Genomic DNA, 17,968 nt, shown 5'->3' on the forward strand with positions numbered 1-17,968 from the left:
ATATATAATTATATAATGTTATCTGAATATGTAAAGAAATGCAGTATAATATAGTTGACAGAAAGTGGAAAAAAGCTATTTTGTGTTACAGTGATGTACTGTATAGGGCATTGGTGCGTTTATTATTTTCTTAATTAGCGTGTGACATGCAGGAATAATTATTAATAATGTGCCGTAGCAAGCTGCAGAGTTTAACATGTCTCATGTAATATTCTATTTTACATCAACGAACAACTGAACATAACTGAAAAAGCACCGAAAGAAAACGTATGAAACAAAAAGTTGTGTTATTGTAATCTACACTATCAATGAGACAGTGATTAAGTAGACTGTGTTCATTTAGAGAATCCAAGAAAAAAAATAAAAAAAAATGACACACTTCAAAGCAGAGATTTAATGGGAAATAAAGCTAACCTGACACTTGCAGACAAATATGACATAACGACAAAATCTGGCTTATGTATTCACATGGAGGATTAATTCTCTTCTTGATTCTGATGTCTTCTTTTGTCAGTGCAGAGATGACTGTGACAGCTGAATAACTTTTTATGTCCTTACTGCACAACTAGGGTTCTAGTGAGGAGTAAGTCCCTAAAGTTTCACTTTAACCCTCTCTTTAGTTGTAAATTCAGATTGCTATAACATTTTTGTTTCACTAATGTATAAAGCATGGTCTTCTTCTCCAAAGAATTTTTCACAGGTGTAGCTATGGATTCCTTACATACACATACTCCCTCCCACTGCTATGGGCTACTGCTCAAAAATGTCTTTGATTTTCTAGCTGGAAATAACAGCTTCCTGCACCATCCTAAAAGTAACACTTGCACAGTCTTGTCTTGTTTCTTACTTAGAAACTGAGAAATGTGTTCTGGTAGATATTGCACAGACTGCAAGGACAGAGTAAGTGTTTCGAGTAGAGCAATGCAACAAAGCGGTGAAGTGGACAAAATAGTGTAAAGTGGCCAGGGATACATACAGTATGTGTCTGGTTGAATCATCACTGCAATAATCAACTTCAATAAAAATGTTGCTTTCTTTGATTAAAACAAAAACAAAAGAGTAAAGGTGCACGTATGTGTACTCACAAATTCAGGAGGATGTTTGGTAGAATAATAGTTATTTTTTTGCTCTTTAGTATTTCTTCTTATCAGTGATTAGTTGTTAATTATATATTAGTCTTTATGTTTGAAGGTGACATTGGAAGAATGGCAGTCCCCTCTTTAATCTCACTGAAAGAAGCTGTGTGTGATAATTAGTTTCAGCTACTGGTTAGTTTATCAATCTCAAATCAGACAAATGATTTTGTCTTTTTTATTAATTTGTGAATACGATGGACATAATGAGTTTCAGGCTGTGCATTTATTCATGTGTAGACTCATTCATTATGTCAGTATGGTTAAGTGAAGCTTGACAGAAGCTAGAACCAAGAAAACCCTTCCTCAAATCAAAAACCTTAACCATGAATTTTTATTTTTATTGAAATATTTACTTTTTTGTAACTGTGCAGACTTTAAGAAATCACTGGCAAGAAAATTTGGTAACTTACGTTCAGGGTAGATTTCTTGCATCCTGCGTTAGAAATAATAGATGGGCAACTTAAACAGGTCAGAGCAGCCAACTAGTAACCTTCAAGTTGCTGGTTTGAGTCCCTGTTCAAATACTGGGTTCTCTGTCTGGGAATAGTGTCTTTCTGCATGGGAAAAAATAAACATAATAAACAATCTTACACAATGTTAAAGTGATATTTAGAAAACTACTTTGTTCTAGTCCATATGTAGCAGCTGTAGGATAGTTTCTGCAGGCTGAAGAACACTGAAAATTATATTGCAGAGAGACTCTCCAAAATCTGTAAAAACAACCTTGTGAGCTTTTTTGTGCCTACTTTACACTTAAAACACTGACAATAAAAACAAGACAATACAGACAAAATTCATATTCATTGAAACATATAATTTGTTTACTAAATTACTTACCCTTTAGCTCACATGTAAATATAGGCATCTTTCAGAGAAATTAGTTTCATTACTTAAAGAGCGTATTATGCTGCTTATTCAAATATATAAGAATATTAATAATAATTCAACACGTTCCACACATTTAATTGAAAAGCTAGTAAATGCAAAGAATACTCGGCACTCTTATAGTGCCCTGCACCAAATCAGAAATGCAAATAAAGACACAGAAGCTCTTTTTCTCCCACCAAAGCATGTCAGCAAAGATCTATGCTATGTTAAAAGTGTTAGCTTAACCAAGGGAGAGCAAGAGAGAGTGTCACAACACATCTTAGCATCGCAAAAGCTACTTGTAAACCAGACCTATGCTTAAATTGAGACAGAAAAATAAAAATATAACATAAACAACATGTTGAGTCATCAGTTTTTACAAGCGGGCTTATTAAACCTCTGTGCATATGTACCTATGACGACGTTAAAAGGGTGTACAGCAGGAGATTTTGGAGCTGGCCTGTGGGCTTCCCACTCAGTAAGAAGTTAGAAATGGTACTCCTGTTCTGTGTATTATTATTGTTATTATTATTATTTCCACTAGGTGAACAAAACAAACTAACAAAAAATACTTTTTGTAAGTTTTGATTTGGTGTGTATTGAGTGAGCAAAAAGCTTTGTGGGTGGGCTAGCCCACACCAGGTGGTATATTGGGTGGGAAGTTCAACACAGCCAGGAATTCTTTGCATTAGCTGACTTGACAAAACTGATGGTGGTTATCAACATTCTCTGTTAAGCAAAGCTTTCTGTTTCAGGCTCTGTATACACTCACATAAAAAGGGGCATTGCATGCACAAATGATCCCTACAAGCATAGCCTACTTCAAGTTATCAGACAAATGTTACCAGAGATGATGAAAATAGCCATAAAAATCTATAAAGAGCATAAATATGTCAAACAATAAAATGTAATGCTGTTGAAAATAACATAAGAGATTATTTCAAATTAATTATTTGAACCCCGAGCCAGCGCTTTGTACTGCTGTTTATTTCTAACATGATGACTACACATTAGAGCTCTGTGTGGATCCATCCAAACTGGAGCCATTTAAACATTAAAGGTTGCTGTCACATAACATAATAAAGGAGATGTGGAAATCTCTTTAGTTTGTCAGCAGATTAGAGTGAAATTCATTTTACAGATTAAATTTTATTGCTGTGTTCTCTGCTCTCTGCTGTGTATTCAGCAATGTAAACGAGAATGAGCAGAAGATTAGAATCAAGTAAAACAAACGAACGAACAAACAAAATTTAAAAATGTATACATTTTCTGCATCACCAGCTGAAAACATGCACATTCCATGGGCAATGCAATGAACAGTTTGCACTGTTGTAACTTTACAGCTGTGCTTCACTTGTAATGCTAGTAAGTTGTGATTTCACAACCTGCACTTTTAAAACATATTTGCCCAGCGGAGACTCTGTACTGCACTTAAAACATGCTGTAAATAAAAGATTAGTGAAAATATGGTGCTTCCAGCCAATTTTAAACCAAAACTTCCAACTAGTTCAACTTAACTTACCATGGGAATTTAACCAGTTGAAAAGACACGTTACTACTGACAGCAAAAAGCAGTTTTCTGATCGTTTGGAATAAATCTGTAGTTGTTTTGCCTTTTTCTTTTTCAAGTGTTTATACCATAATACTAACCAGTTTTAAGATCTTTACTTGTCTAAAGTAAAGCTATCGAAGTTCATATATTGTGTTGAACAGTTTAGCACTATTTAAACCCTTGTTAGATGTTTTGAATCCACAGAACCTTATGCTATTGCTATAATATTTTGTGTAGAGGTTACCAACCAGAAAAAAGTATATTTTAATTATATTTTTTCATCTCTTTTTGCAAGCTTCCAGCTTAGGAAAGGTAAAGTTTTCTTCAATCATTGAACTATGGATTAATGTCGACCTGGTGTATCATTTTTGTCTACTTGTGTATATTGTTCGGTGCCCTGTGACCAGTACCAATATGACTTGAAAATCAAAAACACTTCTCAAAGTCAGTTCTGAAAACATATGTGACAAACTGCCACAGACAGAAACGTGTATAAAATATGCATTAACATCAAATACAGTAGCAGTGGGAGGAAAATTACCGTGGATCGTAAAAGCTTCATAGTGAAAAACTGAACTGAAGGTTAAAATTCGCAGAAGAAAGGAAAAACAAACGGGAGAAAAACTGCAGGAGCTATCGTACCTGTTGGCTTTGGCAGCGTAATGCAGAGTAAAAACAGAGTAAGATGTAAAATTACATTTGGATGTAACCTGCCATTTATTATGAAAGTCACCGTTTAAAAGGGCATAAAAAGGTATGCTAAGAAAATATACACATACAGACTCATAATTATGATTAATTATCATATGCCAACATGTCACATGGACTTAAATGCAGTGTTTTCATGGGAGTGGCTTAGTGTGTTTGGGGAGTGGCTGGCTTGTTCACACATTTTGCCTTGTTCATCACTACGACAGGCAGAGCCGAAGGCTGAACGGAGATACTCAGTGTAGTACATCACATTCACTAATTGCACCATCTGTGGAGTGTTGTTCAGCTTGTTGTACAAAACCTGTGTTTAGCAGATGGGCTCGAGCGGCCAGCTAGTTGCTCCTTCCTCAAACTGCTTCACCAACTAGTTTTACAAGTTGGAAAAATAAACTTCTGCGAAACACGGCGGAGGACACGGGCACGTTTTTGAGCGCTATCCTAACGCGCGGACTTTACTTCGTGGTATTTATTACCACTTTCCTAGAGTTTTCATTTTTCCCTTTCCTTCCCCCTCTCTGCGTCTGAAGGAGGAAAAAGGAGGTGGACCCACGCTCACTCGCCGGTCTCGTGGCTTCTTTGTATACAGCAGCAGCTGTGTGTAAATGCATGGGCACACAGCGTCTGCTGCTCTTTGAAGGACAGCTTCCTGGGCTCAGTCCAGCGTTCATGTGGATTTCCACAGAAATGAAGCGACTGGTGTAAGGTGTAAAAAGAGGAATATCCAAACTTTACCTGTCCCCCCTTTCTCTTACCGTAATATCTCGTTTAACCCAACAAAGCTTGGGTCAGTTTCGCCGCCTTTCTTTCTCCATCTCTCTGTGCGCTTGGATTGTAAACGGCAGAAACAAATTGAGCTCCGTGCAGAGCAGGCTACAACTACAGCTGCGCGGCTCCGTCACACACCATGGATGTAAGATTTTATCCGACTGCCGGTGGAAATTCTATTCCGGGAGATCCACCAAACCTGGATTTTGCCCACTGTTTGGGCTACTACAACTTCAATAAGGTGAGAAATCCTTCCCGTTTCGCGCCGTAGTGTTGTTTTGTGTTGTGCGATCACGTTGGGACTGGAACCACGAGTGCACTGTTTTTAGCTTAATTATTGAAACTCTGACCGATATTAAGTTGATTTAATTAGAACTCCCCTTACTCACTTCCTCCTTCCTTGAATCAGAGTTCTCTTTCCGCCTAATCAGTACTTTCCTCTCTTGCCGCAAAACTTTGTTGTTGTTCATTAGGAAAGGAAACTGGAGCACAGGACAAGTGTAGCGGCACAGTGTTACTTTTTGTCCAGCTCAAACCTGCCTCGTCGCACTGCTAAACTCTCACCAGACTGATGTGCTCCACAGTCATGGGCGCTGTTGCCTTTAGGGTTCCGTGTTTCTCAACATCCTGTCATTACAGTTCAAATGTGATTTAAAAAAAAAAAAGATGTAGGCTGTCAGGTACCTGCTCTTCTTCATGACCGTCCACGTCATGCAGTTAAATAAAATGACAACACGATAAAGAAATGGTTGTTGGTCTTTTGGTTAACTACTGTGTATTTAACCTCATTTTCAAACCGCCTTCAGTTCATGTTGTTCACTGCATTTGCAAGCAGTTCTTAGAATGAGCTCCAAGTATCATATTCCTCATTAACATTTTAGGGGAAAAAAAGCATGCACAAGCAGAAAGAGGAATGGACAGCTCACTATCTGTTCCGTATGAATCTATTCATTGTCAGCGTTGCGCCGTTTGGTGCACTTATCTTACCCATGGCATCAGTTAAACTCTTGACTGTCATACTGTGCACTACAGTTTTATCTGCCCACTGCCAGGTTGCATGATGTATTTGCATTGTTTACATGTTGATCTGTTCGCTTCCTCGTATTTGTATACAAACGCCACCGTGTCCGAGCTGTGAATAAGAACAAAGCTGAAGTTTAATAACTCTTGCAACTAGAGCTTATGAGCTTATGTAAAACACAGTTGATGATTTGTAATGTTTTGTCAGTGATGTAACACGCGCACTGTTAGGCCTGTGATCAGTCACTAACTTGACTCTCGTGTCTAACAGCAGGAGAGAACATCATTGTGGCAGTCAAAAATAACAGTTTTTTATGAAGTCTAAACAATGATACCCCCCCCCCTCCCCACCCCAAACAGACACACAGACACACACGCACACTCAGACACGACACACTACCCCCCTCTCAAATTATTCAGCCCCGTAATGCAGCTCTGTTTGCAATCTGATGCTGCTTAAAACAGTTACCAGGTTTGTCTCAGTGTTTCATCAGCTCTTTGTCATTTGGCCAAGTTGTCATATGTGCCCAATTTCATCATGTCTTCATCAGCCTCAAGAAACTTTAACCACATTGCTTTGAATTGGTGTAAAAGTTGAAGTGCGATTTTATTCCTGCTCATAAAATCCCCGGGTCAAGTGAAATTTTCCATCTGTAACAGTAATTGGCCACAATGCAAAAGGAGGCATAGAGTGAGAGAGAGGGTGGTGAGAAGGTGCTTATCCAGTATCTCTACCAGTTACGTTGGAAAGAGGAAGAGAGAGAGAGAGTACAAAGCATGCATTTCATGCTAATTACAATGCCTTTCCACTGTGAACAAATAGGCTCCTTTGCATGCATCTTTTAAATAAGCCTCCAATTTATTTGAATCAGCTTGCTGAAAGGTAGCACAATGCAGAGCGGTTAGTCATCTAAAAGATGTGGCATGCTTACAAGCCACAGAGCTGAAGCATTACTTCTTTAATCTATTTATAAGCTGTCACAGCACCTTTTGCGAGCAGCCAAACTTTCACTAGATTTACAGTTTTGATTTGAAAACAGGCAATACCCACTCAAAATGCTGGCGCAGGAAATGTTCAATTTTAATGACAAGAGAGACAGAAGGGCCCAGAGGCACTTTCAAACATCAGAGATTCTTTTAAATTTACAGAAAAATCCAAACGAGTGGCACAAACTTAATTAGGTGCTACAGTCATGACTAATGAAGCTGCCATTTCTTTCCCTTTTTTTGGCACAGATATGAAGGTGCTGAAGAGAAACATGCCACAACTTCACAAAGCTGAATAATTCTCATATAAAATCTATTTTGTGAGAAAAATTCCCTTGTTGCAGTTTCGGAAAAATTAAACACGGTTTCTCTATTGAAACTGAAATTGTAAAGGCTTATTTCTGTGGGTTATAAACATTGACTACAGCGTGTGCAGGGTGAGTGACGAGGCTGTCACAGTGGGGTCTATTTCTCTTAAACTACCTTGACTCGAGGGTGAACACGGAACAGGTATGCTCAAGGGCAAAAACACCAAGGCTCCTACTTTTACTGATTGGTTGTTACTTCAGGTAGCGTTGTTTTCAATTTATCTGATAATGACTATTGGTTTTCCTGGCTCTTTGGATTCTTCTAAGAACACCTGGTTGTAGTCAGTAAAATTTATAAAAGTTCCCTTTTGAAGTTTGATAAACTTTAAATCTGTGTATGAGCTCGTACATATATATGCACTTATTTCTCTAATTTATTATTCAAAGAGATTTCAGTGATGCAACATGGTTAAGGCTGCTTGTTTTCTCTAGGCAAGCTCCTCAGTCAGGCACAACATAAACCAAAGACAAAGAGCTGTTTGGGTTTAACTAGTTTTGGTATTTGTAAAAGTCAAATGTGATTGACTTTAATGGTTTCTTGAAAGAGACCCTCTGTTGTACCCATATTTATTGCCATCTGGTCTTTTTTTCCTAAAGGTTTAATAATGTTTCAGATACAGTATCCATTTAGTGTGGGCTTTCATTACCTCCAGGCGCCAAGAAATCACCAACAGATGTTAATACAAACTCCTCACCTGCACTGGTGCTAACACTGAAGGTTTATTTGGAAAACTAATACCAGCACCACTGAGACATTATAATTCATTGCAGTTGAGAATTGACCATACATTGGAGTATTTTAATGGCAGTATAGCAGAGGGATGTAGATAAACACATTGCTATGAGATTCCATAGCCGTTGTACATGACAAAAACTAGAAAAGGGGGGGAGTCTTGCAGGATCTCTGCTCTGTTGCTGTGTAGTGCTGTCAAGAGACATACAACAGTTGTACTTAATGAAGCATTTTAAAAGGAAAGGGCAAACTATAATTAAACATCTTAGAAATTTGTGACTAAGCTTTTTTTTAATAATGTTGTCAGCATTTTAACAATTTATATATTCAAAAATCATATTTGCTGACTGTGTCTGGAAAGAAAATCCAAACTATAGACATGTTTCACCAACCAATTAACTTGCAAATGTAACAAACTGATTACTGATTAAGACAGGGTTAATAGTTTGGCGGTTGCACTGTACACTGATTTTTAGATGCACATGCTGTGTTTGCTGTTGCATGAAACCACAGACTATTAACAACAGGTAGTGCCAAATCAACTTGGACTCAGTTGTTAAGGATTACAGCCTTATGTGCAGCATAATAAGTCTTTTCTGAGAAATGATCTTGATGACAAATCCTCTTTAGCTACACATGCTTGATTTTTTGTTTTTCGACCACATATTGATAAAGGACTCTGGATAATTTGTTTATTGTCGGCTTTGTATTTTATCATCCACAAGCTATAATATGACAGACTAGCTCTGCTGTTATTCCCTGATTAGAAAGTTCTTCAAGACCCAAAATGATGCACTTCTTAAAGGATTTTACTGAGCGGGGGAAATGGGCCGTAGGCCATGAACTACTTAGTTTATATGGGCTCTACTGACACATGCATATGTAAGGAAACCAGGAACAACACAGATTTTAAGGTCTGGGGGAAGTGAATTAATGTAGCTTCACATTAGCTAACCCCTGGGCAATAACCTCTTTTGTCCAAAGCATAGTACGTCAGGTTTCTTTTGTCTCTGCTGTCACTTAAGCTTCAGCGGGAGGGAAGGGGTTAACTCTCTTAACCAGGGGGCCTTGTGCATCTCTCCAGTGTACACAGCTGGTGCCATTTCATCACACACATTCTAAACATATCCAAACACAACTTTAAATGTGTGTGTGCGGTAATGCCGTGTGTGCGTGTCTTGGGGAGGGGCAGGGAGGCTGTCTGCTTTGTCAAACTCAACACTTGATGGATATGACTCCAAGGTGCATGTTAAATGTTTAAATGTCCAAGAAGTGAATAGCTGATGTGTTTTGCTGAGTCCTTTAATTGTAGCTTGTCAGGAGATGTAGTTCAGCAGATTTATTAAACACCTAATTTTCCCAGTGAGACAAGAGAGTGTTATTTTTAGTTTGTTCTACACGAAGACACACTCTGCACTTGGAGCTCCTGTCTCTAAGAATGACTGCTATATGTGGCAGACAGCACTACACGTATTTTGTAAATGCCCAGCTCCATTTTCTGCATGCCATTTCTTCTGAGCAACATTAATGGTTGTTGCTTTGATCCCACAAGCATTCTGCAACTGTATGACAATCTGATCCAACAGAGTGGAAAACATAACATCAGGTTGTCCACTTTGTTTATGAGGTGGATGTGACAAATCCTCCAGCTCTGAAATCTTCAACAGACATAGACCATTACCCAGATCAGCACTCGTAAAGACCTTCTGTAATCTTGCCATCACTGCTCATAAATCCACTTCATTACATCTCATTGTGCATTACTCAGCGTGGTTCATTTAGGCAGACCTCACACTATGAAGTTATTTCCCAACTGGTGGATTTGCAAACCATAAGGCACTATTCTATAGACAAGAACCATCTTGCTGTGCTGATTTGGCCTTGATGTAATCTCATGTCCAATGAAAAATAGGGGAAACCACATTAAAAGCAAAAAAAGAAATCATGCTTGCATATGGAGTGTCTTTATGCTGTAGGCTTTCCTTGTGCGTATAGTTTCACCTCATGGATCCGCTCCACTGTTATTTGTCCTCGCCCTGCTTAATAAAACGACAAAAAATTCTCCCTTTTGACTATGTGTAGCTATGTGGCTGTTTCAAAAACATCTCTTCCAGTGGTATAAAGAGAACAGATGCACAGTGTTGTCATGTAAACAACTTCACTACACCGTTCAAATCATGTAATCATGAATCATAACAAAAGATTATGGTAAGTTATTACAGAAGAGTTGTTGTTTTTTTCTTCTCAGTGTTTTAAGGACTTTCTGGGTATCTGCTTTCTGGATAAATCAACACTTGTTCTCATTTGGATAGCTTTAAAAAATGTAAATTAACATCATTTAGATCTTTAAGTTCTTAGTTACATGTGGAGCCGTGTTATGAATTTTCTCAAATATCTAATTAGTTAATGCATCATTAAAGTCCAGATGAAAAATGACAGTAATAATTTCACTGCTGACTTCATTAAAACATATGTTGAAGTTGTATGGCAAAGCATTAGCATGAGCTGAGCTCACTTAAAAAGCACCCATAACTCAGAGATACACCAAAAGATGGAACTCATCTAGACCACAGAGTTCCCTATAAAAGTGGAAAAGATGACATTGTCCAGGTCAGCGAGGGGGTTGAGATTTAGCTTTAGGGTTTGATGTCTTAAGATAAGACTGAGAGTTTACTCAAATACCAAACAGAGTTGGCGTACAAGAGGTTTGTTAAGCTGTGACGTGAGGAGGTACGCATTGCCTTTTTAGATGTGCAATATGTACGATTTTTTTAGTTTCAAAACAATAAGTTAAATCATTGACAGTGTGGAAAAATTAATGGTTGTGAGGTTATGTCAAAGGTGTCTGTGTCATTGCAGAGGTTGCCTGAAGCGCAAAGTAGCACTCACCCAAATCCTCACGGGATTGTAGTATGTAATCCCGAGGTACAGCACTACAAGATCATATTGTTTATTGAATGGTGTCTATGATTCTTGTTGATCATATGACAGGAAATCAATGAAATGGTTTTTGAAAAGAAGGATTAACTAAGAGGTTTTGTGTTAGCATATGTTACCAATATGATGGTTCCTTGCATACACGTTGTTGTGTACAATTCTTAAACAACACCAACCTCTTCTAGTGTAATGCACCTTTAAGTTATGTAAGGCCAAATATATCATTAACCTTCAGAAGTTCTATTGAATGAGTCAGTGCTGTGCCCATTTTTGTTCAAGACAGAGCCCCTTAAGAGAGATTTTTCCACTATGATCAACTGTTTTAATCTGGTTTTGGCTCACTACATTTTTGACAGCTTCAACCTTGCTGACTTATTAAAAGGAGGAAGTAGAACCCCCTGTGCTCCAGAAAACAGTTTTTAACCATGAATTAAGCAGTTTCAAAAGGACCAGTCAATCACTTCTGGTTGGCTGATTCAATAAGTGTTGTGTCCCTTTAGTGGTTAGCCTCGCTGTTAAGACGCATTCATTTTTAAAGCTTTCCAGAGAGGCAGCCATTCCATGTTTCATAGATCTAATGTCCAATTCTCTTAATGGGCTCACAGACTGTATCAAAACATTCTGCAGTTTTCCTTTTAACTTGACTTGCTTGACTTAAGCCTTTGGCTCTTTGTAAGGAGCACAGGCCACTGATGGATGTCTCATACAGTTATGGGTAATATTTTCTTAGCAGTGCAGGTTGAATTTATTGCTTCTGTTTTCACATTTAGACTTTGTTCTTTCAGCTTTTCCTAATTTCTGCATCTAAATGACCTTTGAGTTAGATAAATACTGAAAACTATTCAAAATTGAGATATTTTACTGAAAGGGATAAATGCATGGGGAAGCTTAGCTTTGGTTAGGGGTTGAATTTGTTATATGCTTCAGTTTGCTTTAACTGTTAAAACGAAACCAGCCTCGTCACAGATATTATTATTCATGATCATCCCAACCTTTGTTCATATATCAGGTTGAGTGTGAATTTCTCTCTCATTACAGGGCTATGAGCTGCAGGTGTGTATTATTACTTGTTACACAGTGTGATTAATCCTCCCTTTTTCTGCTGCCCCCCTCCTACATCACACATTCCCATAATGCAGCTTGTTACCAGGTTGCACTAAAAGGACTGACAATAGTAGCAGGTGTGCAAATATCCCTTAGACCCGTTGGACAAAGAGCTTAAATAATGTAGGTAAATAAAACTTTTATTTGAATGGCGAAATGGATGGCATGTTTTCAAGCAAAACTGCATCAGAGTTCAAGGAAGACTAACTTGAAAGAAAACCTGTTTTCGATGAAAGCACTCCTTTAAAAATTAGATGTATTTGACACTTTCTGGTAAAATGTATAACCTTGATGACTGTTTTGTCCCCTGTTTACACGATGTCTCAAACAAAGTGTGAGTCAGTTAGATGATATTTTCTTTTCATGTAGTAACTACCATAGCAGGAATACTGCTGCCTACAGACCTGCGTTACCCCTTAAACAAGAGTTTAATAGTCCCCAGAGTTAAAAATCTGCTATCTCAACCTGCAGCAGCTTGATTCAATCTTCTATAAACATATTTAAGACTGATAGGAATCCTCTGATATGACTGCTGTGGGGTTTTTTTGTCATCGTTGTTCAGTTGCAGTGAATCAAGCTCTCGTTACACAGCACTGATTGCTTGAGGATTGTCTTTTTCTTTTTAGTCCCTAAGGGGAGTGAAACAGCTCTTCTTAAATGTTTGCCCTTTAATATCTCTTTCATACCTTGGTTTGTCAGAAATGTCTTTGTATCCATTTTCTTTAACAAGGCCACAGGAATTCAACAACAATAACTTGTATTTCAGCTGTCTGTTTTGCCATCACTCTCTTTATTTCTGCGCAAACCCGACCTGAAGAATGAGACACGGCACACTGAACTTTTTCAATATTGATCTAAGATGATAATCTTTTCCTAGCCCTCAACCAACAGCTTTTTTTATGGCTGCCATAAATCCAGAAAGATTTTAATCTCTATTTGTCAGGAGTAAATCCTGTGGGGAACGCAAATTAAAAATATTCAGCATTTAAAAAAACAAAATGGGAAAAAAAAACTCTTGTCTTCCGTCTGACATTATTCTTTTGGTTATAATTGCCCATCAGCTGTCCTCATTTGAATAAACAGCTCTCAACATGTTACTGAAATAACACTGCTTTGAGAATTCTTCCAAGAGATTTTCTATTTGATGAAAATCATGCAGTATTCATGAATCTATCTAGTTTTTATTCAGTTCCACAATAAAAAGGAACAATGGACACAGCCTCAGTAAAAGCTCCAACCACATAATAAAGGTCCATTCTCCAGAAACCTCAATTGCGGGATTATGAATGGAGGCCATGAAATTCTTGAGTCAACTTCTGATATTTCTGTGAGGTGAAATTGAGGCTCGTTCACAGCATGTCCTTGTTTACTGTCATGTGCATGTATGTTTCTGCTGGCTTGTGAGCTCTTGCATGTGGTCGTAGTGTGGGATGGTAGAAGTAGAAACAAGATCAAGGTCTGTGAGGCCTTTACATTGGCCAGGGCTTTCCTTCTGCGGACAGCCACTGACAATTCATTTAAATGACATTCCTTCCAAGGAAACTGATCTAGTTTCTAATCTGTGGTGGTTCTGACTCAATAGTGTAACTTTTCAAATACCTGCACAACCTTGGAAAACATTTTTTTAAGGAGTTCCAATATTATTTTTCTCCCCCGCTGATAAACAAGAAGAGAAACTGAATGATTACAATGTTTCAAAAGCATTACAGGCATCTGATTAAAGTGTTAGGCTGGAGTTAGCCAAGGTTAACCGTCCATAATGAAACACTTTGAAAATAATGATACGCTGCATGGTTTTATGAAGGCTTGTGGCTGCTCAGCTCAGCAGTGGTGACCTTCAGCAGTTCCACGAGCTAATCGTGGCAATCCCGCAGCACCCCTGTAGTTTTGAGACTCCATTAGCTTCTGATATGCATCCAGGAGAGCAGAGCTTGCACAAGGTCTTCCTCTTAAACCATCCTTGTGTCACTGAGGTGCCTAGCCAACTTCCCTTTTAAGTGACACCGAGAGATTTGTCGTCAACTCCCACTTTGATTTGAATGCGGCTGTTAATATTTTATGGGTTTATTGTTTTGCCTTGTGCATTAATGCATAAGACTATGGTGTCAAATTCTCCTATATCCCCAAGTCTGAGAGGTTTATCAGTAATTGGCACTTCTACTAAATGTTCTCGAGCTGTTGTTAATTGCTTGTTTAACAGCCAGTAAATTCTGTTTGAATAGTGTTGCTGTTGAAATAGCATTGCATCGGGTTCTGCAAATAAGTATTTTTGCTGATTTGTACCATTTTCTGCTGTGTGGGTGGGGTGGGTAGTGTGGGATGCATGTAAATTGCTGCATTATTCTGCTGGCATGCTTGACAATCAGGCAAATTCCTAACAGCTTTAGTTGATTTAACATTCAATTTCAATCAAACATGTACGAACATGTACCCAGCTTGTAGCATGATACTCAGTTTAGTCAGTCCTAACATAGCTGTTGACAGGTAAAGGGACAGCTATGTGTTCATCTTTTAGTGTTGGAATCCACAATAATGCATTCCCAACAGGAACTAATTAACAAATAAGAATAATTGCCCAGTTCTTTCATTCATCACCACAGTCTCTCATAACATGCAAGCTTCAAGCAGGAACAACAAAGTAGTACATAAATCAAAGTAGTTTCCTTTGCCAAGCCAGAACCCCCTGGGAGGTACCTTGGTGCTTAATTAAAATCCAGAAGGATCATGTTTTAAGTGTAGGTGAGCGAGCACTGAATAACAATGACAAACCATGCCCCAGAGCATTAGTGGTGTGTTTTTGAAAAAGAATAACAACATCTTTTTCTTTTTTTCCCCTTGTAGAAAATAAACGAGATTTAATGTGAAAGAAGAACGCTGTTTTCAGTACGTTTTGGCACACAGATATTTGTAAATGTAGCCTTGTCTCCAGAACCGGACAAAATCAGGATTGACATATTAATGTTATAATTATGCATACAGAATTAAAATGAAATGGCTCATTGTTACACATTTGATGTTCTTTCTTTCTGCGCACTGTTTCCTATTCCTGATTTTGGTTTGCGAGTCCTCACATGTATACACCAACTGCAGAATATAAAGGTGCACTTGGGAAATTGTCACTACAATATCTGTATTGGAACATAGAGATTTATGTCAAATGGATGGTCACAGTGGCAGACCTTCAGGCTATTGTTGTCCCTGATCTTTGAGGTTACAGATCTGATGTTTCTGCACTCTCTGCCCTTCAACCAGTGATACAGTGGGAAATGATTAAATCCACACAATGTGGAGTCACATTTTAAACGGATGACAATCAGAATATAAACTGTCCTACATACATGCTGTTTCTGCAAGCGTTATAACTCTGATGTTCACTGGCTCCCAGGAAAGGCTAAAAAAGGAAAAGTACATTTCAAAAGGGAATGTGTAGTTATCAGGAGAAGAAAAACTCTCCCAAGTCAAATCCGCTCAATTACAGAGCTCTGGAGAGCTATCCCCAAGCAGCCCTTCCATTGGCTAATCAGTCACAGCAAATTGTAGTGGTGAATATTTCAGACTCGACATATTTGAATAAAGCCATCATGATTATTTCACTGTTGTACAGTACTCTCGAATAATTTTCACAGCCTTCAGCTGGGGCCAGCATAAACTGCATAACTCCTGATTTTTTTCTTTTTCTTTTCTTTTTTTAAAAAGGAAGGGAAAAGTCGAGGGAGAAAAGCAGACACAAGGGCTGTCAGTCAATGTGGCAAGCTAATTGGGTCGATCTCTTTAGCGAAAGATGAATGAAGAGATTAACTCTCCCTATGTGTCCAGTGAATCTCCCCCTCTGGCTCCAGGTAAATTAGCCGATGACAAGTTGACAGTGGGATTTCTGTTCCCCACTCCTGCTTAAACCTGTAGTCGGTAGTTTACAGCATGGCGCCCCCTGTTGAAATCACTGATTTTTCTCATTACAGGCTTTGTTTATATATTAATTAATTGGAGCGGTGGAATTTATCTTTCGAGGTTTGTTACACGAATACTCCAGAGTGGGTGGAGAAACATTTTCACATACATGTCGGCCATTTACATTTAGCTGCTCTTCACCTCCGCAAGATATCACACATAGAGATGATCTCTACAAACTGTAGTGTTTATATTTACACTGGCAGAGGATTGGTGATGGGTCAAACAAACCTAATGAAGATAAATGAAGAGTGATGGGAGAACATGTGCGCGGAAAGGTGCGAGTTCAGAGCAGACTGTCGTGCTGTCATTTATTTTAGTGGAAGAACTCAGCATGGTCCTAAAATAGAGGGCAAGGCTCAAATACAGAAAATGTCAGTGACCCCTTTTTTTTTTTTTTCCCCCTTAGCCGCCTGCACTGAAATTAGATAAAAATAGCTCAAAGGGATTTGTTGTCAGAGCAGAAAATAAGCAGACCTGTACAGGGAGGATTTTTACAGGTATAATGTATATGATTATTTTCATCAGAAATTTTCTCTTGTGTGATACCATTGTTAGGGAAATTAAGTCCAGATATGGTTGCTTTTGATTGGCCACAGACTGACAAGTCTTATTAAACAAATGCTTTTGCATTAGTTTTTGTTTAAAAAAATGTGTAAACACTTTCCTAACTTATCTTCTCTATTTAAAAAAATTAAAAAATGCCACTTCCACACAAAGCAGACCTCTAGGTTTTTCATACGCCTTTGATCTCCAACCTGTCTTTTTACACAGAGGAGAGGAATAATTTTTGCATTATGACTAAAAGATGTGTAATGTGTCTTTGTTCCCAATCTCTTTAAATGTCAGTGCAATGATACGGAATCAAAGTTGAGGCTTAGTGTTTGTAATTATTCAAAGCTGGTATCTTAATCTCACGCTGCTTTTGAAGTAGGAAATGTTAAAGTGACATTTTGAGTTTAAATACTGTTAAAAACACTAGTGAAGCACTTAGCCTGATGGTGGCTGTCACAAGAAAAACAATGTCTGCGACTCAACAGCTGTCAGGTTTGCTAATGATGTCCTGGTGTGCTGTCAATCTAGCAGATGAACGGACAATAGTATGCCAAGGAGAAAATGCTTGAAACAGCTAATTGCTTCTAAGAGCTCACTCAACCATTCTGTAACTACTATGTGTTCACAGATGTCTTTTCCAGCTGCTATTTCATTATGGAACTCAAAGACATTACAGAAGCAATGTACTGGCTTTCTTTATGAGCCTGTGTTGTTGCACATCAAGTCTTAATGATTATAGATACATTATTGCAACCACAGGTGGAAGAAAATAACAGAGCACGGCATCTATATTTGTGCATTTTCATTATTTTACCTAATTTGCTCCCATCATTCCGTTAATCTCTGCCAACTTGTTGATTGTCAGTTTGGAGACACATTTCTGGAGAGGAGCCCGAGAGTATTTGCAGCCGGACCTCTGTCAGTAGCGCCAAGCAACACAGCCACAAATTGGAATGTGGTACAGTTCTGGGAAAGCAGCCAAGATTTAAATTAGACAATAACCTCTGCTCTCTCTATATTGCCTCTCTTTTCCAGCTGCAGGCCTAGCCATTTGTTTAATACAGTCAGCCCTGTAGTATATAATAGACTGATATATGAGTCACCGCTCAGCAGTTTGTGCTTTTCAGATTTATAGAGATTGAACAACTGGCTGGTTTGTGCATACTGGTCTTCTGCTAAGAATAACAGAAAAGACACAGGTTGCATACATGAAGATTTTAATGGGCTTGAGAATTATGATGAAAAATGGGACTAACCCTCCATCCAGTTTACTATTTGCTGTTAA

General features: G+C 38.3%; 1 protein-coding gene across 1 annotated transcript in view; it reads left to right on the forward strand.

Moving 5' to 3' along the window:
• The first annotated feature begins 4,481 nt into the window (after positions 1-4,481).
• tox3 (TOX high mobility group box family member 3) overlaps positions 4,482-17,968 on the forward strand; it is a 37,670-nt gene continuing 24,183 nt past the window's right edge. Inside the window, exon 1 of the mRNA XM_063479039.1 lies at positions 4,482-5,272. Within this exon, the coding sequence (XP_063335109.1) occupies positions 5,171-5,272 (102 nt within the window). The 5' untranslated portion in view covers positions 4,482-5,170. The remainder of the gene's footprint in view (positions 5,273-17,968) is intronic.

This window comes from Pelmatolapia mariae, linkage group LG1 (genome assembly GCF_036321145.2).
Source record: "Pelmatolapia mariae isolate MD_Pm_ZW linkage group LG1, Pm_UMD_F_2, whole genome shotgun sequence".
Taxonomy (NCBI): Eukaryota; Metazoa; Chordata; class Actinopteri; order Cichliformes; family Cichlidae; genus Pelmatolapia; species Pelmatolapia mariae.